The 18,088-nt window shown below is 42.3% G+C and overlaps 1 protein-coding gene across 2 annotated transcripts in view; it reads left to right on the plus strand.

The window, feature by feature from the left end:
* Nucleotides 1-18,088, plus strand: part of cacna1hb (calcium channel, voltage-dependent, T type, alpha 1H subunit b) — a 115,297-nt gene that overhangs the window by 41,176 nt on the left and 56,033 nt on the right. For both annotated transcript variants that reach the window (XM_036137457.1, XM_021322227.2), the window contains 5 exons: nt 160-319; nt 6,111-6,423; nt 7,138-7,230; nt 7,311-7,908; nt 17,309-17,655. In XM_036137457.1, the coding sequence (XP_035993350.1) occupies nt 160-319; nt 6,111-6,423; nt 7,138-7,230; nt 7,311-7,908; nt 17,309-17,655 (1,511 nt within the window). The remainder of the gene's footprint in view (nt 1-159; nt 320-6,110; nt 6,424-7,137; nt 7,231-7,310; nt 7,909-17,308; nt 17,656-18,088) is intronic.

Consider the following 18,088-nt stretch of genomic DNA (forward strand, 5'->3'; position numbering starts at 1 on the left):
ACAAATGAATGACAGGGCAACAGAAACGGGTGGGGGAGGGGGAACACTACACTGTGTTGCATCTAAATGAATTTAATTTGCAGGAACTTAATAGAAACCGACCGCTGTCTATTTGTCTGAGCTTCTTGTCTTGGTTTTGACGCTGTGTGTGTTTTTTAGGCATGCGCATCCTGGTGACCCTCCTCCTGGACACACTTCCAATGCTGGGCAACGTGTTGGCGCTCTGCTTCTTCGTCTTCTTCATCTTCGGCATCGTCGGCGTTCAGCTGTGGGCGGGGCTACTGAGGAACCGCTGCTTCATGGGGGAAGATTTCAGAATGTGAGTCTGTGGAAAAGCCAGGCAGAAGTCACAACGACCAATCAAGTGGCCTTAATATTTTTGAATTCTGTGTCCGTAGATAAAGCGCACATCCTTTCAGTGTTGATATCACAGACGGTCCGATCCTATTTGTGCTCTAATTAGATCCGTTTGAGAAGCAGTATATCTATAAATATTTCTATGTGGACTTTTAAAGCACCACAAAGGGGTAAATAAAAATGCTAACAGGGCTAAATAAGTTTTTTGTGTCTGTTTAGTCGGAGGTTGGGTCTCATCGTCTGTTTGTGTTGTGAATCAAACTATTACTGTTCGTCCTGTCATGCTTGATCACCGTCTGGCTTCTGTTACCACTCACTAGGCAAGGCAAGGCAAGGCAAGGCAAATTTATTTATATAGCACAATTCAGTACAAGACAATACAAAGTGCTTTACATGATTAAGATATACCAAAATAATAAAATGTAGATAGAAAATAGAATAAAAGCAAGTAGGGATAGAATGTAGTAACAAAAAAGAACATTAAAAACAGTAAAACTGTTTAACTAGAACAGTCAAAGGCAATTTTAAACAAATGTGTTTTTAATCTTGATTTAAAAGAACTCAGGCTTTCCGCACTTTTACAGTTTTCTGGAAGTTTGTTCCAGATAAGCGGAGCATAGGAACTAAATGCTGCTTCTCCTTGTTTAGTTCTGGTTCTAGGTATGTGGAGTAGGCTGGAGCCAGAAGACCTTAGTGGTCTGGAGGGTTGATACACTGATAACAAGTCTGTAATGTATTTAGGTGCTAAGCCATTTAAGGATTTATAGACTAACAGAAGTATTTTAAAGTCTATTCTCTGAGATACAGGGAGCCAGTGTAAGGACTTTAGAACTGGGGTTATGTGCTCTACTTTCTTAGTCTTAGTGAGGACGCGTGCAGCAGCGTTCTGGATCAGCTGCAGCTGTCTGACCCACTTTTTAGGAAGTCCTGTGAAAACACCGTTGCAGTAATCAATTCTACTAAATATAAACGCATGGATTAGTTTTTCCAGATCCTGCTGAGACATCAGTCCTTTAATCCTGGAAATGTTCTTCAGGTGATAGAAGGCCGACCTTGTAACTGTCTTTAGATGCTTTTGGAGGTTCAGGTCTGAGTCCATCACTACTCCCAGATTTCGGGCCTGATTAGTGGTTTTTAGCTGAAGCGACTGAAGCTGTGTGCTAACTTTTGATCTCTCCTCTATTGGTCCAAATATTATTACTTCAGTTTTGTTTTTATTCAATTGGAGAAAATTTTGGCACATCCAGGCATTGATTTCTTCTAGGCATTTACTCAGTGCCTGAATTGGTTCATAGTCACCTGGTGACATGGTGATGTAAAGCTGTGTGTCGTCTGCATAGTTATGGTAGCTGATGTTGTTGTTTTTTATTATCTGGGCTAGAGGGAGCATGTAGATATTGAAGAGGAGGGGACCCAGGATGGACCCTTGGGGAACCCCACATGTGATTTTTATCATCTCTGATGTAAAGTTACCTACTGATACAAAAAAGTCCCTGTCCTTTAAGTAGGATTTAAACCAGTGGAGAGCTGTACCAGAAAGGCCGACCCAGTTCTCCAGGCGTTCTAACAGGATGGAGTGATCAACAGTATCAAATGCTGCACTGAGGTCCAATAGAACCGGTGGTTCTTCCACAGTCTGTATTTATATGGATGTCATTAAACACCTTGATCAGGGCGGTCTCTGTACTGTGGTGAGCACGGAAGCCAGACTGGAAAACGTCAAAGCGGCTGGTCATTGTTAAGAAGGTGTTTAATTGTTGAAATACAACTTTTTCAATGATCTTACTGATAAAGGGGAGGTTTGAGATGGGCCTGTAGTTCTGGAGTAGAAGTCTGTCTAAATTGTTCTTTTTCAGCAGTGGTTTGATAATTGCTGTTTTTAGGGACTGGGGGAAAACACCTGACAGAAGGGACGCGTTTATTATCTGAGTCAAATCAGACGCTATGACACTAGTTCACACACATGGGCGATTAGCATCAGGTGACATCATTTTCATCCTCTGACCTCTCATCTCCCCACCTGACTTGCCCATAAGATCTCTTGCAGAGCTGGTTTGCTTTAAGTCTGCCGTTGCTGCACCTCACGAACGGATCTGAGTCACAAGCTGGCTCAAAGAAAGTAAAAAAATAATGAGGCCATGGTGAAGATTTCACATTTTTCACACTAAAAGGAGACAAAACAGCCTTTCATTTTTTTTAGGAATCAGCAGGGTCATTGGGCTTTTCCACTAAAGTGGTTCTGGTGCTAGACCATGGTTAGAGCTAGAGGCAGTACCCAATTGGTTCTATTAAAGAAATGTTAAGAACCCGATTGTTTGTCAAAGAAGTTGAACCTTATTTTTGAAGCTCATGGGTTTTTAAAACTCAATGAGTTTATCAACTTACATCTCAGTAGCTAATTTACACGGACAAAAGTAATTGGAATAAGGGGCGGATCAGATTAAAAATGCGTCACGTAAACAAGCCAATCGGAATATTATAATCGCCTTTAGCTCAATTGGAATGAAATTGTAATCCGAATGAGAGGAGTTGTTTATGCTGATTGATAATCTGGCTCAAATTATTCAGAATGTGGCAAACTGACCCAATAGTGCATGTGCGCCCGACGTAAACATGATGTATTTCAGCGTTGTTGAGTGGTGGAAATACATCAGGAAGCAAAACTCCTGATACAACCTTTCTGTTCGAAAAAATAAAAGAGCTTAAAATTGTTCTTTACTCAGTAACGTTTCAACCGTAATTAGAAGCTGGTGCAAGTCCAGCCTGGGCGCTAATACTGCTTTGGTTACTATTTTTTGTTGTCTAGCAAAGACAGAAGTTCTTCTTCTTCTGTGTTTGTTTTAGGGGAATTTTATAACTGCACATGTCAGAGTGATTTTATTCTGAATAAAGCCAGGTGCATAGACACGCACATTATGATCGGATTAATTGACTGTGTCCCCACATACAATCCGATTATTTAATCCAATCGTGAAATTCTGTGCCTGTAAACATAGCTACTATTTGCCCCATAATCCCTGCAAACACCAGCATGTGTATATGGGCCTCATCTGGACTTTGGACAACGACTGTCAATCTTGTAAAGGACCACTTCTTGGACCTAGAGGCCCCACTGTTTACCCAGAGCTATCCTGTACCAAACCTATCCCAGTCAGGCAATTAGCATTGGGTTAATATGCAACCAGCGACCAAACCTATGTGGTGTCTATTATTCAACCCTCTATCTACTGGTATCAGCCCCAGATGTAAATATTGACTGGGTAGAGGCAAAGTAACACCACCAGCTCATGAGATGATACGTTGCTTTATATATATATATATATATATATATATATATATACACACATAGAGAGAGAGAGATCCATCCATCCTCTGATTCGCTTCTGCCTCATGGGGTCGCGAGGGGTGCTGGTGCCTACCTTCACCGTTCTATGGGCGAAGATAGCACAGAGACAGACAGGACAAACAACCATTTACGCACACACTTATATATATATATATATATATATATATATATATATATATATATATATATATATATATATATATATATGTATATATATATATATATATATATGTATATGTGTGTGTGTATATATGTGTGTGTATAAATTTGTGTATGTATATGTATAAAACATCGGCTGAAGACCACTTTTCTCGCCACTTTTCTTGTCCTGACGCTAGTGAACAGCATCGTTTTAAACACTGTTTCAGAATTTCTTTTAGTTTTTTTGTCCTGTGAATGATCTCCACACATCTGACTGGCTTTTCCAGCCTGTTTGTTTTTGAAACAAGCTGCAAAAGGAAGTTACGCGTGCGTTTTCAAGCAGGATTTATAAAGCGCTGACAGCATTTGTAAACCGAGCTGCAAATTCAGCTGAGAGTGCCGCTCTCTGCAGAGCATTGAGAGGCATGCGTCATATCATGGGTGATTTAAATCATCGGCGAGACAATGAGCTTATGGTGTAAACATGGCGCTCACAGCAGTTGAATTGGTTGTTCTTCTCCTGAGCCTGACCTCCACCTCACGATGAAGGCCGTCGTTCTCAGGCATATGAGCTGCTGCTTTGACAGCACCTGTTGCTTTGTTGCTGCGCTTGGCGGCTGTTGGCGCTCAACGCTGGAATACGTTTAGCCGGAAAACCTCCCTCACTGCAAAGCTGAGCAATGAACATTTATGTGTTATGTGCGTGGTGCAGATATTAAATGTGCAAGCACTAAAGCGGTTTATTGCCTGGATGGATGTTGGGCTGGTAGGAACATGCGGTGCAGTTTTTATGACCTGGGAAGACCCAGGTAATCAGCATTGGTAAAGATTAGATCGGCAAGATTGAACCACAGCCTGTTTTCAGGCAATATAATGCAAGTTTCGAGCCAGTAATTGATTTCGCTGCATTCTAGCAGAAATGGTGTTATTTTCAGTCTTCAAACTGAATCGGCAGAAAGAACATGAGACCCGTTAAAGGAGCATCCCCAACATTTTGCCCAAAAGCAACAGCGTTGACTAAAATTGATCAGGATTTTCTCCACTGAGCAGCGTTTTTCTGTTTGTTCTCACACACAGCAGCTTTGCAGCCATTGCACTGTTTGAGCCTCATGTGTTTGCACAACAGCCTTTACCTTTTTGCTCAAAACTAATTCCTCCTTACATCCATGGCCAGTGTTGCAATTTGGATGCATTTTCTTCTTCCTGAGAGCAGCATTACCTTCCCTAACAAGAAGCGAGGAAGCATTGCTCCTTTGTGACCCTCTTTCTACCTCGACGCTGATTGATGGCTTATCTATCCTCAGCAACCTCTCTTTTTTTAATTCCATTCCTTTCATCCATATCTTTCCTCTATGTGTTTATGCTCATTTCTTCAATCTGCACCCCTGTGTTTTTCACACCATCTGTTTATAAAAAAAAAAATACTTTCCTGGAATCCACAGAGTAGGTAAAATTATTTATTGATTAAATCTGTTTTTCAGGCAGTCTTCTAAATTTTCCATTTGAAAATTGAAAACAGATGCAGCTGAGAGCAAACTGAACATTTTCTTTTTTTTGATGAACATAAATACAAAAATCTAAATTGACTATAGACATCTGGGCTACAAATTATTTTCACCTTTTGCCACGTTACAACCACATTGTATTATATATCGGGGTTTAATGCAATAAACTAATCATGAAGTGTACAGTGACAAAATCTGGGCTTTTTGGAAGACTGATAACATGAAATACATTATTAGCAGAAAGACAATAGAAGTGCAGTTTGCAGTTCTCCACAGACCATGTAGAGGTCAGAATAAGAACAGAAGAAGCTCTGTTCAGATGAGGACAAAACTGAAGTTTTGTCCATTCCAATTCACAAGTAAACTGGCCTTGGTCTATCATGTAAACTTTTAATGAATTGCATCAAAGTTTGTTGTTGAAATGTGACAAAATGCATGAAAGTCCAAGTGGTAGGAATACTTTTGCAGGGCTCTGTAATAGTTGTTAGATGTTCAGACCATGATGGAAATACCTCAATGTGTGTTTTATTACTGGGTTGAGCTCTCTGTGCTTTTTGCTTTATTTACTGAGCTTTGCTGTAAAAGTCAGGTAGAAAGGATGGTCAGAAAATGAGTCTAAAAACCGGTAGTGGAAGTCAGTAGAAAAAAAGTTCAAAAGATCCTCTCAAAGAACCATCAAAGCCACTTGAAACGGGTGAACAGGTTGAAGCAAAGCTTGTTTGTTTTTACACACTGATTTTTATGGCACCCTTCTCTCTCAGGAGATACAACATCACCTTCCTCAATAGCTATTACCGGCCTGATGGCACAGATGACCATCCATTCATCTGCTCCATGGAGAGGGAGAACGGGATGCTTCGGTGCTCCGACGTGCCTCGTCGTCGCGTGGGACGGACGTACTGCTCTCTGGGTGCTGAGGAAGCCCAGTCGGAGACGGCGCTCACAGCAGACGGGCCCGCGTCGTGTGTGAACTGGTACCAGTACTACAACGAGTGCCGGACTGGGGAAATAAACCCTCACAAAGGAGCTATCAACTTTGATAATATCGGATATGCATGGATCGCTATATTTCAGGTATAACATGTTTCATTCCTTGTTAACTTCCAGCTGCACAACGCTGTGATTACCACTAAGCTATATAATACACTGGAGTGCTAATCACCGTCTGTTTGAACGAGTCGCTTTGAAGCCACCAGCCGCCATATTGGTACTCCCTATTTCCCCCCAGTAACTAGGGAATATGTGCGCTACAGCATCAAATAACAAGGATTTTCTAATGTTCAGGGGGGGCTTAAGACTTTTAAAATGTCAAATGCCATATAGTTTTATGTTATGTTCTAAAAATATCAAGTACTGAGAAAGTCATGTGCTGAAATATTTTGCATTTTATTAATTTAAATATATATGTTTAACATTTATAAATATATAAATAACAATATACAAAAACATATATTTACGTATGTGTATACATATATATACATATATACATATACACATACTTATATATACATATATATATATATATTTAATATGAATAACATGTAAAATATTTCAGCACCTAATTTCCTAGTAGTTGATAGTGTTAGTACATCCACTGACTGTAGAATTACCTGTGAAACGTTTTCACACAGCCAGAAAACTGCTTGTTGTTGCAGGCAAATCCTATGGGATTATGTGAGAGTAGGGAGTAGCAAGATGGCGGCCAGTGACTTCAGTTTTTCGGCAAAATCAGCACTCCAGTGTATTATATAGCTCAGTGGTGATTACCTTTTGAGTTCTTTCGTTCAGGTAATTACCCTGGAGGGTTGGGTAGATATCATGTACTACGTGATGGACGCGCACTCCTTCTACAACTTCATCTACTTCATTTTTCTCATCATCGTAAGTAACTCACCAAACCGCAGATGTATTCAGAAACGCCAAACGTGTCTAAAAACGGCTGTGTGTGCACCATCTGCCAGGTGGGCTCCTTCTTTATGATCAACCTGTGCCTGGTCGTCATCGCCACCCAGTTTTCTGAAACTAAACAGAGAGAACACGCCTTAATGAAGTCGGAGCAGCGCGCCCGCCAGCTCCACCAGTCCGCTTCCACGTTGGCCAGCTACAGCCAGCCCGGGAGCTGCTACGAGGAGATCATCCGCTATCTGGCCCACCTGAGTCGTAAGGCGTGGCGGCGGCTCTCCCGCTGGACTGCTCGGACACGTGCGCGTCTCCGCTGCGCGTGCGTCTGCCGGAAGGGGAGCGAGTCGGCTCGGGGGGCCGGAGTCGGGGAGATGAACGGACTCGCCAACCGGCACTCGGGCCACGCCCCCAACGACTTGTTGCATCTTCATCAAGTTTATCATCTCCATCACCAGCAGCATCACCATCATCACCAACAACAGCAGCAGCAGCAGCAGCAGCCTCAGTCGGAGCTGGCCGTCTGCAACGGAGGGAACGGGCTTAATTATCCCTTCATATCGCCGCTCCTGAGTCACCTGGATGATAAGGACCGGGACCAGAAGAGGATGGTTGCCACAGAGACCATTAACAGATTGCCGCAGCTGGTGCTCGAGCACGGTGAGTCGATTGAGTGTGTTTTTATTTTTGTGTGTGTGGAAGTGTGTGAAAGCTCTTACATTGGGCTGAGGGTCTTAGAGGGGTGCGGGTGACTGAATGGACTTCCGCTTCACACCAACAGTTTATGTATTTCACACAACCTTCTCGTTCATCTGCTTTTGTTTGCCTTGAATATTTTAGCAAACGTGATTATTCTTATTTTTTCTGTGTGAACTCAGTGTGCTGATTAACACGGCTTGTCTCACAGATCAGAAGGTCCTGGGTTTGGGTCTCGACCTTTCTGCGTGGAGTCTGCATGTTTTCTCTGACGCATAGATGAATTCTCTCTTGGTAATCCGGTAGGCATGGGACCGCTATGAGATTATCGCTGAATGATGAGGCGACATATGCAAGAAGGCACACGTCTCAGGTAGAGCAATATGTTACAGACTGTCAGGGGGTATCAATGTCTCAGCGGCTTGATAGTGAGTGGGTTAGGGTGCCCACACACATCCCGTTATGCTGTCCGCTTTTCTAAAGAGCATGTGGCTGAGAGTTGCCTGTTTCCTGTTTTTACAAAATGCAACCCCTATCAAACTCTATTAAGTGTGGCTAATGCTATCGAATAGGTTTAGGAGGCGTCCTTTGTGTCTGATGACAGCGTATTGGATTTCTGACTCATGACGCTGCTATCACCTATGTCTTCTGGGGCTCATGTCGGACAAACAAGCTCTGCGTACATTAAACCATCTGTATACCCAACCGGTTTGCCTGTGTTACCTCCATATTACACAATTTTTCTTGGATGTATGCTTTTATGTCGATTGCTCCTTTCAGAAGATAGCTTCAGGCTGTAATCTTGCCTTGGTGATCATCTTGAAGCACCGTCTTGGAATGGGGGTCAGATGTGAACCTCTGCTTCAGCAGAATCTGGTGCAGATAAGATGCGGAGGGTGATGTGCAACAAGGAGTTGGACAATTTGTGGGAGATTGGGACAAAGAGCTCATCTGTCATCATTGCTTAAACTATAGTTGTACAGGAGAAATGCACAACACACATTTTTGCTTAATCCCGAGTAATAGGTAACACGCTGGTGAAGATTTTCAGTCATCCAGGTCATGGTTACTAGGGGCAGACCTGTTTCTGTTGAATTTGCATGTTATCTAAGCCATTACAAGGCCTTTGTTTGGCCAGTGGTATATAGCTTGGTACTCATCATTACTCCAGACGTTTTGAATTGAGAAAGCTTCCTGGAGAGGAAGCGAAACGTCTTCAACTACGGAAAACAAGTCCAGTTGCTTTGTTCTTTTACTTTTTTTGGAATAATAGGTAACACTCAGTGATGGCTTTTGATATGGGCAGTTGCCCAGGGCGACATTAGAAAAGGAGGGCGCACTACACCATATTCAGTTCAATTTTATTCATATAAGGCCAACACGTGTTGTGAACTGGCGTTAATAAGAACAGCTTTACACAACTGCAGTAGCCTAAACGCGGAACATAGTGTAGTTCATCCATCCATCCATCCATTTTCTGACCCGCTTAATCCCTCATGGGGTCGTGGGGGGTGCTGGTGCCTATCTCCAGCGTTCACCGGGCGAGAGGCGGGGTACACCCTGGACAAGTCGCCAGTCTGTCGCAGGGCCACACAGAGACAAACAGGACAAACAACCATTCTTGCACACACTCACACCTAAGGAGAGTTTAGAGAAGCCAATTAACCTAACAGTCATGTTTTTGGACTGTGGGAGAAAGCCGGAGTTAATGTAGTTCAAGTAAATTAAAATGTATATAGTGCCAATTCACAACACGTGTCATCTCAAGGCACTTTACAAAGTCAAATTCAATCAAATCAGACAGATTTGTCAAAACATTTCCTCTCTAAGGAAACCCAGCAGGTTGCATTAAGTCTCTCCAAGCAGCATTCACTCCTCCTGAAAGAGCGTAGAGCCACAGTGGACAGTCGTCTGCATTGTTGATGGCTTTGCAGCAATCCCTCATACTGAGCATGCATGAAGCGACAGTGGAGAGGAAATCTTTAACTTATCTGTTGGTCACTTGCACGTTTAACAACTTTCCTATTTTTTTTCTGAATGTGCAGTCAATGGGAAGTTGTATTGAGAAGCTGCCCCCTGGTTGCTGCTTACAGCTGGAAAATAAGAGTGTTTGAAGTTAGTTAATCACAAAGTGCTCAAGGAATGACCTACAGCAGGGGTGAGGTCCAACCTTCACCTACAATCAAACGGGACGTTTGATGGAAATTATGTCTTGACAAACTGGGACCTTTTTTGTGGATGTCTGTGTCATGAAAGCTGCTAGGAGGGTGGTGGTGGTGGTGGTGGTGGTGGTGGTGGGGGGGGTAGTCTGCAGCTTCTCCTTCTGCTGCCTCCCATGAAGCTATTCATAGAACTACAACTGGACACGCTTCTGTTTCTGAGATCCTGGCTGCGTGTTTGCACAGCACACTGTGTTGTGATGGGGCCACGTCGGCTTGTGCAATATTGAAATATGGCTTCTTGTTTGCATGTTTGTTGTGGAAGTATGATCTAAAAGTACATCCCCGTTTCTCCCCTGTTGAGAAGCAATATGTGCCCCAGCGGAGCTCATCCTCTCCACCCATGCATCGAGACAACATATGACGATCACTGGAGATAATGAGCTGATCAGATTTTACCCTCAACAGAGTGATCTCGGGTTTTACTCTTGTTAAAGTTGTGGCGCTGAAAGCCTGATGCACTGCATGGGTTGTCACAGAAAACCTTCTGGGAAATCACTCTGTGTTTGGAAAGGGGCCATGCATGTCGCTGAGAGGAGTTTAGACTGAGCCATCTTTATAACTGCAACCATCCATCACAAGCTAACTGAAGCCAATCAGATCACTGAACATCTTACAGATCTCAGGACATGTTGTTTAATTAACCTCTCACTGAAGCCCAATAGGAGAAAGGGGAAAACAACCCATTTGACCCCATTTGACTATTTAAAAAAAAAAATAATTTAATCAAATAAACAAGTTATGGTTATGATGCAAGTGGTGTAAAACCGTCAAATCTTTAGATGTCCTGATTGACTTTTGTCACTATTAAAATCAACCCGAAGCTTCCAGTTAGGGACACTGCTTTGTTCCCTCCGTCTTGACCACAGTGAAGTCCCCCAGGGCCTTGAAAGATTGCGTTTTCTCACGGTTATGATCTCCTGATTCCTGTGAAAATCCAGCCGTGTTTTAGGATATTAAAACAGCTCCTCAGCTTCCTTGGGGGTCGCACATTTTGCAATGCACTGAGAGGGCTGGCAGACTGCATTAACCCTCGGGTGTGTAAAGATGTTCTGGCTAATACTCACAAAGCAGCACAGATGTGTTTCTCTTGCACATGATCACTCTGCAGGGTACTTTGAGTATGGGTCCATAGTCCTAGACTACAAAAATGGGAATGCAATTAGAGGTAATCTGATTCTCTAATTTGAGGTTCTGATTTGGTCTGAAGTTAAAATAATAATAATAATAATAATATAAATATTTTCCAACTCCAAGCTTTTTTTTTTATGTAAACACCCAGTGTTAGGTTGTTGTATAAGCTGTTATTACAAAAAGCTCTCATTCATTTTTCACTCTACAGTTGTCCTTGTATTTACAAAACTGATAATTCAGAACCCTCCTCGATTGATTGAAATACGTTAATGTGACACGTTTCCCATAATGCCTCACAAAAATATCTGCCAGATGTTGGAGAGGCAAACTGTGAATATAACCGCGTTCATCTGCAAAAAGCTCTTAAAGGTTGTAGTTGTGCAGGTGCATGGAAGAGTCATTGATGCTTCAATCGCATAATGAACAGAAAGTAGATGCCAATCAGTAGGGAAGACATACAATGTCCTAAATTTATTAAGTTTAGTGTTTTAACATCTAGTGCCGCTCCCCCAACACCATTTTTTAATCACTTCTACTATAAAAATGGCAACACAAAGGTTAATAAAACATTAACGTTTTGTGTTTTACTCAACATGTTTCATTTTAAGAAGATTTTAATCAAGCCTTTTTGAAGGGCTACTTGTCAGTGAAAATTTCACCCTAGAAGGTTAAGAGAATCTATTATTTGCTTCAACCTGCTTTACCTTTCTTTATAATTCCAAGAATCACAAATGGCCTCTGGACCACTGTTTGGATACTCCTATATTCTTGTTAGAGAAAATGGAGAAAATCTTCAAATTAATGATCTGAAAACAGATGTTAGACATGTTCATTCAAGTAATTTTGGATTTCCTGTTACTAACAAAACGTTTGCTAGTGAAACCTGATTTTTTGGTACAAGTTAAGCTTAAAGCACAATAAAAAAAAAAATACTTTTCCAGTCATAATATCTAAACTCTGCTTCAAAACATTTTAAAATTAAAATCTTCCCAAACTTTTTACTTAGTCTTTACAAATCTCCCCGATGTTTCAGGGCTCTTTCTTTGTGGTTTAACGGTATGAGTAGTGCTAACCGTTGCAACAGACATTAATACAAGACAGGTTCGGCAATAGAGAAAATGCACATCAAATTTTCATCTGGTTGAGCAATAAATAATGTGTTACTGGCGCACTTTCCATATTCATGAAGGAGAAGAGAAATGACTCAGTAGATCGTCTGGTACACAACAGAAGCAACTCGAGGTCAGTCTGTCTTTCTACAGTAAAAGTGGTCATTTCTATAAGTCCTCCTGCTAAGAGATGAACCTATGTTATCTGTAGACACAGACCACTGAATGAGTATATTGGATTCCTTATATCTGCCTCTGGTGAAACGTGAATTTGTGAAAAAACCGAGATGACAAGAGAAGTCCTCGTGCTAGATTAGCAGTGGTTGTTATGTCATCAGAGCATTCCTCCCGAGCGGCTTCCTAATGAATTATGCCGGAATTGTTGGCCTCCCAGGAACACGCGTGTTTACACACACACACACACACACACACACACACACACACACACACACACACACACACACACACACACACACACACACACACACACACACACACACACACATACACACTTCCCTTTTCTAATAAAACAGCTCTCCCTCTGTGCAAAGCGCTCCAACTCCACAGTGGTTTTTCATGTTATTGTCTCCCCGAAATGAAAAGAAGGTTCTCTCCTTTGCTGGATGGCAGAATATGCTGAATGACTAAATGTGCCCATGAGAGAAACATTTAAATACGGCTTTTTACCGTGCTCGGACCACCTTTAATTTCAATCTATTCTGCTTCCAAGGAGCCAGACTTTCTTTGAATCTTTAAGCCTGATCAGTAGTTCGTCAAGCCTTTTGAAGGCTGTTAAGTGTTTTGCTTTCACTGCTTTTCTCTTGTCATTTTTTTTTTTTGTCCAGACCTTGTGCCCAACCCCAACAGCTTCTTGCGCAGCGTGTGCTTGAAACACTGAGGAAAGTTGACATGTGGAGGACAAAGGAAGAAGGTCTCAGGCTTATAAAAAATCTGTCATTAGATGAAAAGTGTCTGGAAGGCACGTCTTTTTGAAATGGGGAACAAAATTCAGTACAGACCTGACAGAGGACCCAAGAGATGCGTCATCCTTTTGCTGATGCCAAGTTTTTGGCTAACAGCTCTTTGGGAATCCCCTCATTGGTGCCAACATCCTATTTTCTGCCCGTCAAACTGTGCTACAGTTTCCCCGGGAAAGCATTTATAGCCCTTAAACATTTTACTGTTTTGGGATTTTATGTGACAGAGTAGCACATATTTGTGCAGCGGACGAATAAATAATGAAAAGTGTGATGTGTATTTGTAATTAACCCTCCCGAGTCAATACTCTGAGGCTTCTTCAGGTGCAACTCTCCTGGGTTATTTCTGCACAACAAATCCGGAGACAAATATATTTGCCCATTCTTCTCAAGCTAGGTCAAGCTCGTTCAGATTGGATTGAGAACCTGTGCAGGTATCAGTTTCGAAGTCCTGCCACAGATTCTCAGCTGGACGTGATATGACTTGGCCTTTTGTGTCACGTGAGCTTTGATCTAAACCATATCCTTTCACCTCTGGTTATATATTCTTGTATATCACGCTCTGATAGTCTGTAACAGGCTTTCTTTCTGCTGTTTCTCTCTTTTCTGTGCCCCTTCTGAAGAAAATGCATCCCCACAGTATGCTGCTGCCACCACCATGTTTCACAGTGGAGATGTTGCTTTTACAGTGATGATCAGCAGCACATTACATTTTGCGTGTTGGCTAAAAAGCTACATTTTGCTACACCTGGCCAGACTACCTAATTAAAAATGTTTACTGCGTCTCTTACATGGCTAGAGCCCAGTGTTGTGCACGACGGCATTCAAAACAATGGGGCCCAAATCGAGAACTTCTAATTCAACAATAAAGTGAGAAACAACAATAAATCCCTACTCATCTTGACCTCATTGAATGGTGATCTGTTAGTGGGCAAAATAAACATTATTACTGTATTTAAAAAGCAGGATTTGGACTGTGCAAAAACAGTTTAAAGGGAAATAAATCTGTAACGTCTCATCTCTGCTAACTTGATTGTAATAAAACGGTTAAAAGTGACTGCAGTCACAAAGATAGTCTAAAATTGTATGGATTTTTTTCAGTCTACATTTTCTTTGGTTGGTGGTTGTGAAACCATCCTTCAGGCTGATGAGGGAGTCCCAGCAATCACTCACATCCCTGTACAGCAGGCAGCTTCTTGTCAGGATCCACAAGGGTTTGATTACTTATTGTAGCTCCCTGGGGATCCTGCCTGTTTATATTTTGCACTTTTAGTGCAAATTGTTTATCCTTAGATCCTTGTTTCTGTCATCAGTTTAATTTTCTGTTCAATATTTATGTTAGTAGTTTATTCGGGTATCTGTTAGATTTGGTCCCTGTGTCTGTCAGCTTCTGTTCATTATGAGTTTAGTAGTTCTGTCAGATCGTTACCTTCTGCCTGCCCATCCTTAGTTTAGTTAGGTTATTCCTTCATGTCTGGCCAGTCTTCATGTTTCCTATTCAGTTCTCCCTCGGCCCCTGCCAGCTCACTGCCCTCCTTTCCTTTCTCCTTAATTTACTCCTCTCACATGTGTTAATTTGCTCCACCTGCTGCTCCTCCTGTCTTCCCTCCTATATATTCAGTTAAATCAGCCATTACCGGTTGTCAGGTCCTCTGTCAAACTACCCCGTTCTGGTCTCCTCTCCTCTCCTCTCCGTGTTCCTGGTTCCTGTCCTCCCTGCATCTTGTAAGCCGTTATTTGCATTATTTCAATAAATCACTCTTCTACAATTCAACATGCGACTCCTGAGCTCCTGTCTGCACCTTGGTCCTAACAACACGACAAACACGACACTTCTGTTGTAAATGATGACTTCCATACCCTCCACAGGCAGTTTCAGCTTCTTCCTCCTGGAAGACGCGTCTTCCTTCCTAAATGCAGGACCAGACCCTTTTTAACATCTTTGTCCCAACCGCTATTACTGAACTGAACAAGCTGAAATGATAGTGCCACTTTCCTTGGATTTTAATCATTTTAACAAATTTAATTAAGTTGTAAATTAATCCTTTTTAATTCTTGCTCTCCTCTTCTGTGTCCTGCTTTGATTTGATTTGTGGAGTCTGCAGCCCTTTGAGCCCTATTGTGTTTATTTGAAACGTTCTGGTTGTGTTAAGATGTTTGTATGGATGTTCTGATTCACTGCAAAGCAACTTTAACTACAGGTATCAATAAGGCAACCTTGAAACTATTAAAATATGAGTCAGAGCAGCTGCTTAGGAAATCGAGACATCATAAGAGTTTATGTGAGCAAAGATAACCGGGGAGAATCAAAAAGGATGGTAAGCAAAGGGATAATCCATATGGCAATTTGTGAGTGACGCCATAAGTTTAAGTTGTTAAAGTTGGAACTTTGAACTTTGTTCAAAATATTCAGGTGGTGAACTATGAACATTCATTCATTAGCAGGTAGTTGAATTAAATTAAGAGCTAGTTATGATAATTTGGTACAACACAGTGTGAGGCAAACTATAAGAAGAGCTCTCTTGTGTCTTCCAGCCTAGTTTTGCCAAGTCCACCACAAATAGTTTTCCTGCCAGCAGATTTTCCAGTCAAGGTTTAGATCTCTGATGCGCCTCCAGAATTGTAGTGGTTCTCTCAGCTGCCTCTCTGTTTAGTGCTCCTCTTGCTCAATCTGTTATTAAAGGTAGAGTCCTGAAGCTTCCCCAAGTCCCTTTTTGAATAACTGTGCAAGACCATCTTACCTGCTCTACCGCTCATTAGGGGGATTGTGGGGAAAAAAATCCCACAGATCCACTCTGGTCTTATTTCTTACTACTGAGGACTTCCTCTTCTTCTCATAAACATGAACACTGTTTGCTTCTTGTGACTCTCAGCCATGTTCTAAATATACGGTGTGAGCAGAGAAGCTACAGTGAACAGCTAACACCGAAGCTAACCGCTAAGCTAACCGCTAAGCTAACCGCTAAGCTAACCGGATACATAAACACTCCAAGTGCCTGCAGCTCCCACAGATTGATTTTTTAACCTCCTTTTTCTGAATACATATTTACTACTGTCAGGATGGTGGGTCCATTTAACCCAGCATATCAAAAAGTGTGTCTGAACAGGATTACCAACTATAGCTTTAAATGTTTTAGCCATGTGTTGGTGGGTTTCAAGTTGTGCCATCCTCCATTTTCAGATGATGGATTGAACGGCACTCATGAAATATTTAGTGTTACAGACAGACAGAAACTTTTTTGTTATTGTCACATAAACGACAAAATCAATAGTGCCATCAGCCATTGCGTCATCATCCCAACAGAAGAGCTGAAATATACAATAAAATAGCTAAAACAAATACAATAGAGTAGCTAAAATATGCGAAAGGAACCTATTCAGACACACATAGGCTGTTTTTTTTTTTTACAGCATTACGTTTGGTTATTGCTGTGGGGTAGTGACTGTTTTTGAGTCTATTAGTCCCTGTGTTCATTACTCTGTGCTGTCTTCCTGGTGGCGACAGTGTGAGAACAGGGTGAGAACTGTCTTTTATAATACTTTGTGCTTTTTTTAAGACAGCAGTCGCTGTATAAGCCTTCCAGGGAGGGCAGGGCAGCCAGTAATCTTTTGTGATGTGTTTACAACCCCTTGGAGTGCTTTTATAACCTAACCCTGATTTTTAAAAAATATTTTCTGCATTAAAATGAAAGTACCGTAAGGATGTGTTCGCAACCAGCCCCATTGATCTGCTTTAAAGACCAGACTTTCCTGATGTGAATACACCCTAAAATTTAGCGACTGTGATTTTGGTTGCAGACTTAGAAAAATCAGCAGAGGATCAAACACCTCTTTCCCCCGTTGTAGAAGGAACTGAGGCATGACTTTTGCGTTTTTACCATGCAAGTGTTACATCTGCATCCCCTTCACCCTGATGTGTTCACAGGTGGTTCTACGGGGCGTTCCTCTTTGCCTCTGCCAGGTGAATCCCTCGGAGATCCATCGGTGTGTCCGTACTGCGTCTACTACAACCAACTCAGCGAACATCCAAACGAGCAGCTGGAGGACCAGCACCATGGAAACTCAGGCAACAGCGACAGCCCGTGTCACAGTGACAGCCCCTGTCATGGTGATCCGCAGTCGTCTGAGCCAAAGACAAGACTCTGGGAATGCTGTTGGCTGAGACTCCAAAACAAGCTGGAACTTATCGTCGGCAGCAGATACTTCAGCCGAGGAATCATGATTGCCATCCTCATTAACACTCTGTCGATGGGCATAGAGTACCACGAGCAGGTGAGCTGTTTAGATTGCCAGCGTGTTTGTGTTGACAAGCGTTGCTCTGTGCGCGTCTCCTTCAGACCGAATGTGACTCCGGTGTGATTGACGTGCTAATCGCCGTGTGTGGGAGAGTCAACAAACTTACCCTCCAATCAACACAGTTACAGCATCCAGCATATGGGATCACAACACGAGCGTACGTGCACGGCTGTGTGTGGGTGTGTGCGGGCATGTGCGAGGAGATGGGGAAACTCATAAGACCTCAAGTGTTAATTAAAGCGTGACCCTGGGAAAGGAGCGGGAGAATGAGCGGTGCGGAAATAGAGCCGAGGCGCAGGAGCAGGCGGGAGGGAAGGGAGTAATCAGGTTTGGGAGGAGGACCGACCTGACGCTCTGATAGGCTGAATGGCAGCAGTAGATTGTGGGAAATGAGGGGGCATTTCATTTG

The sequence above is a fragment of the Fundulus heteroclitus genome, chromosome 5 (assembly GCF_011125445.2).
Source record: "Fundulus heteroclitus isolate FHET01 chromosome 5, MU-UCD_Fhet_4.1, whole genome shotgun sequence".
Lineage (NCBI taxonomy): Eukaryota > Metazoa > Chordata > Actinopteri > Cyprinodontiformes > Fundulidae > Fundulus > Fundulus heteroclitus.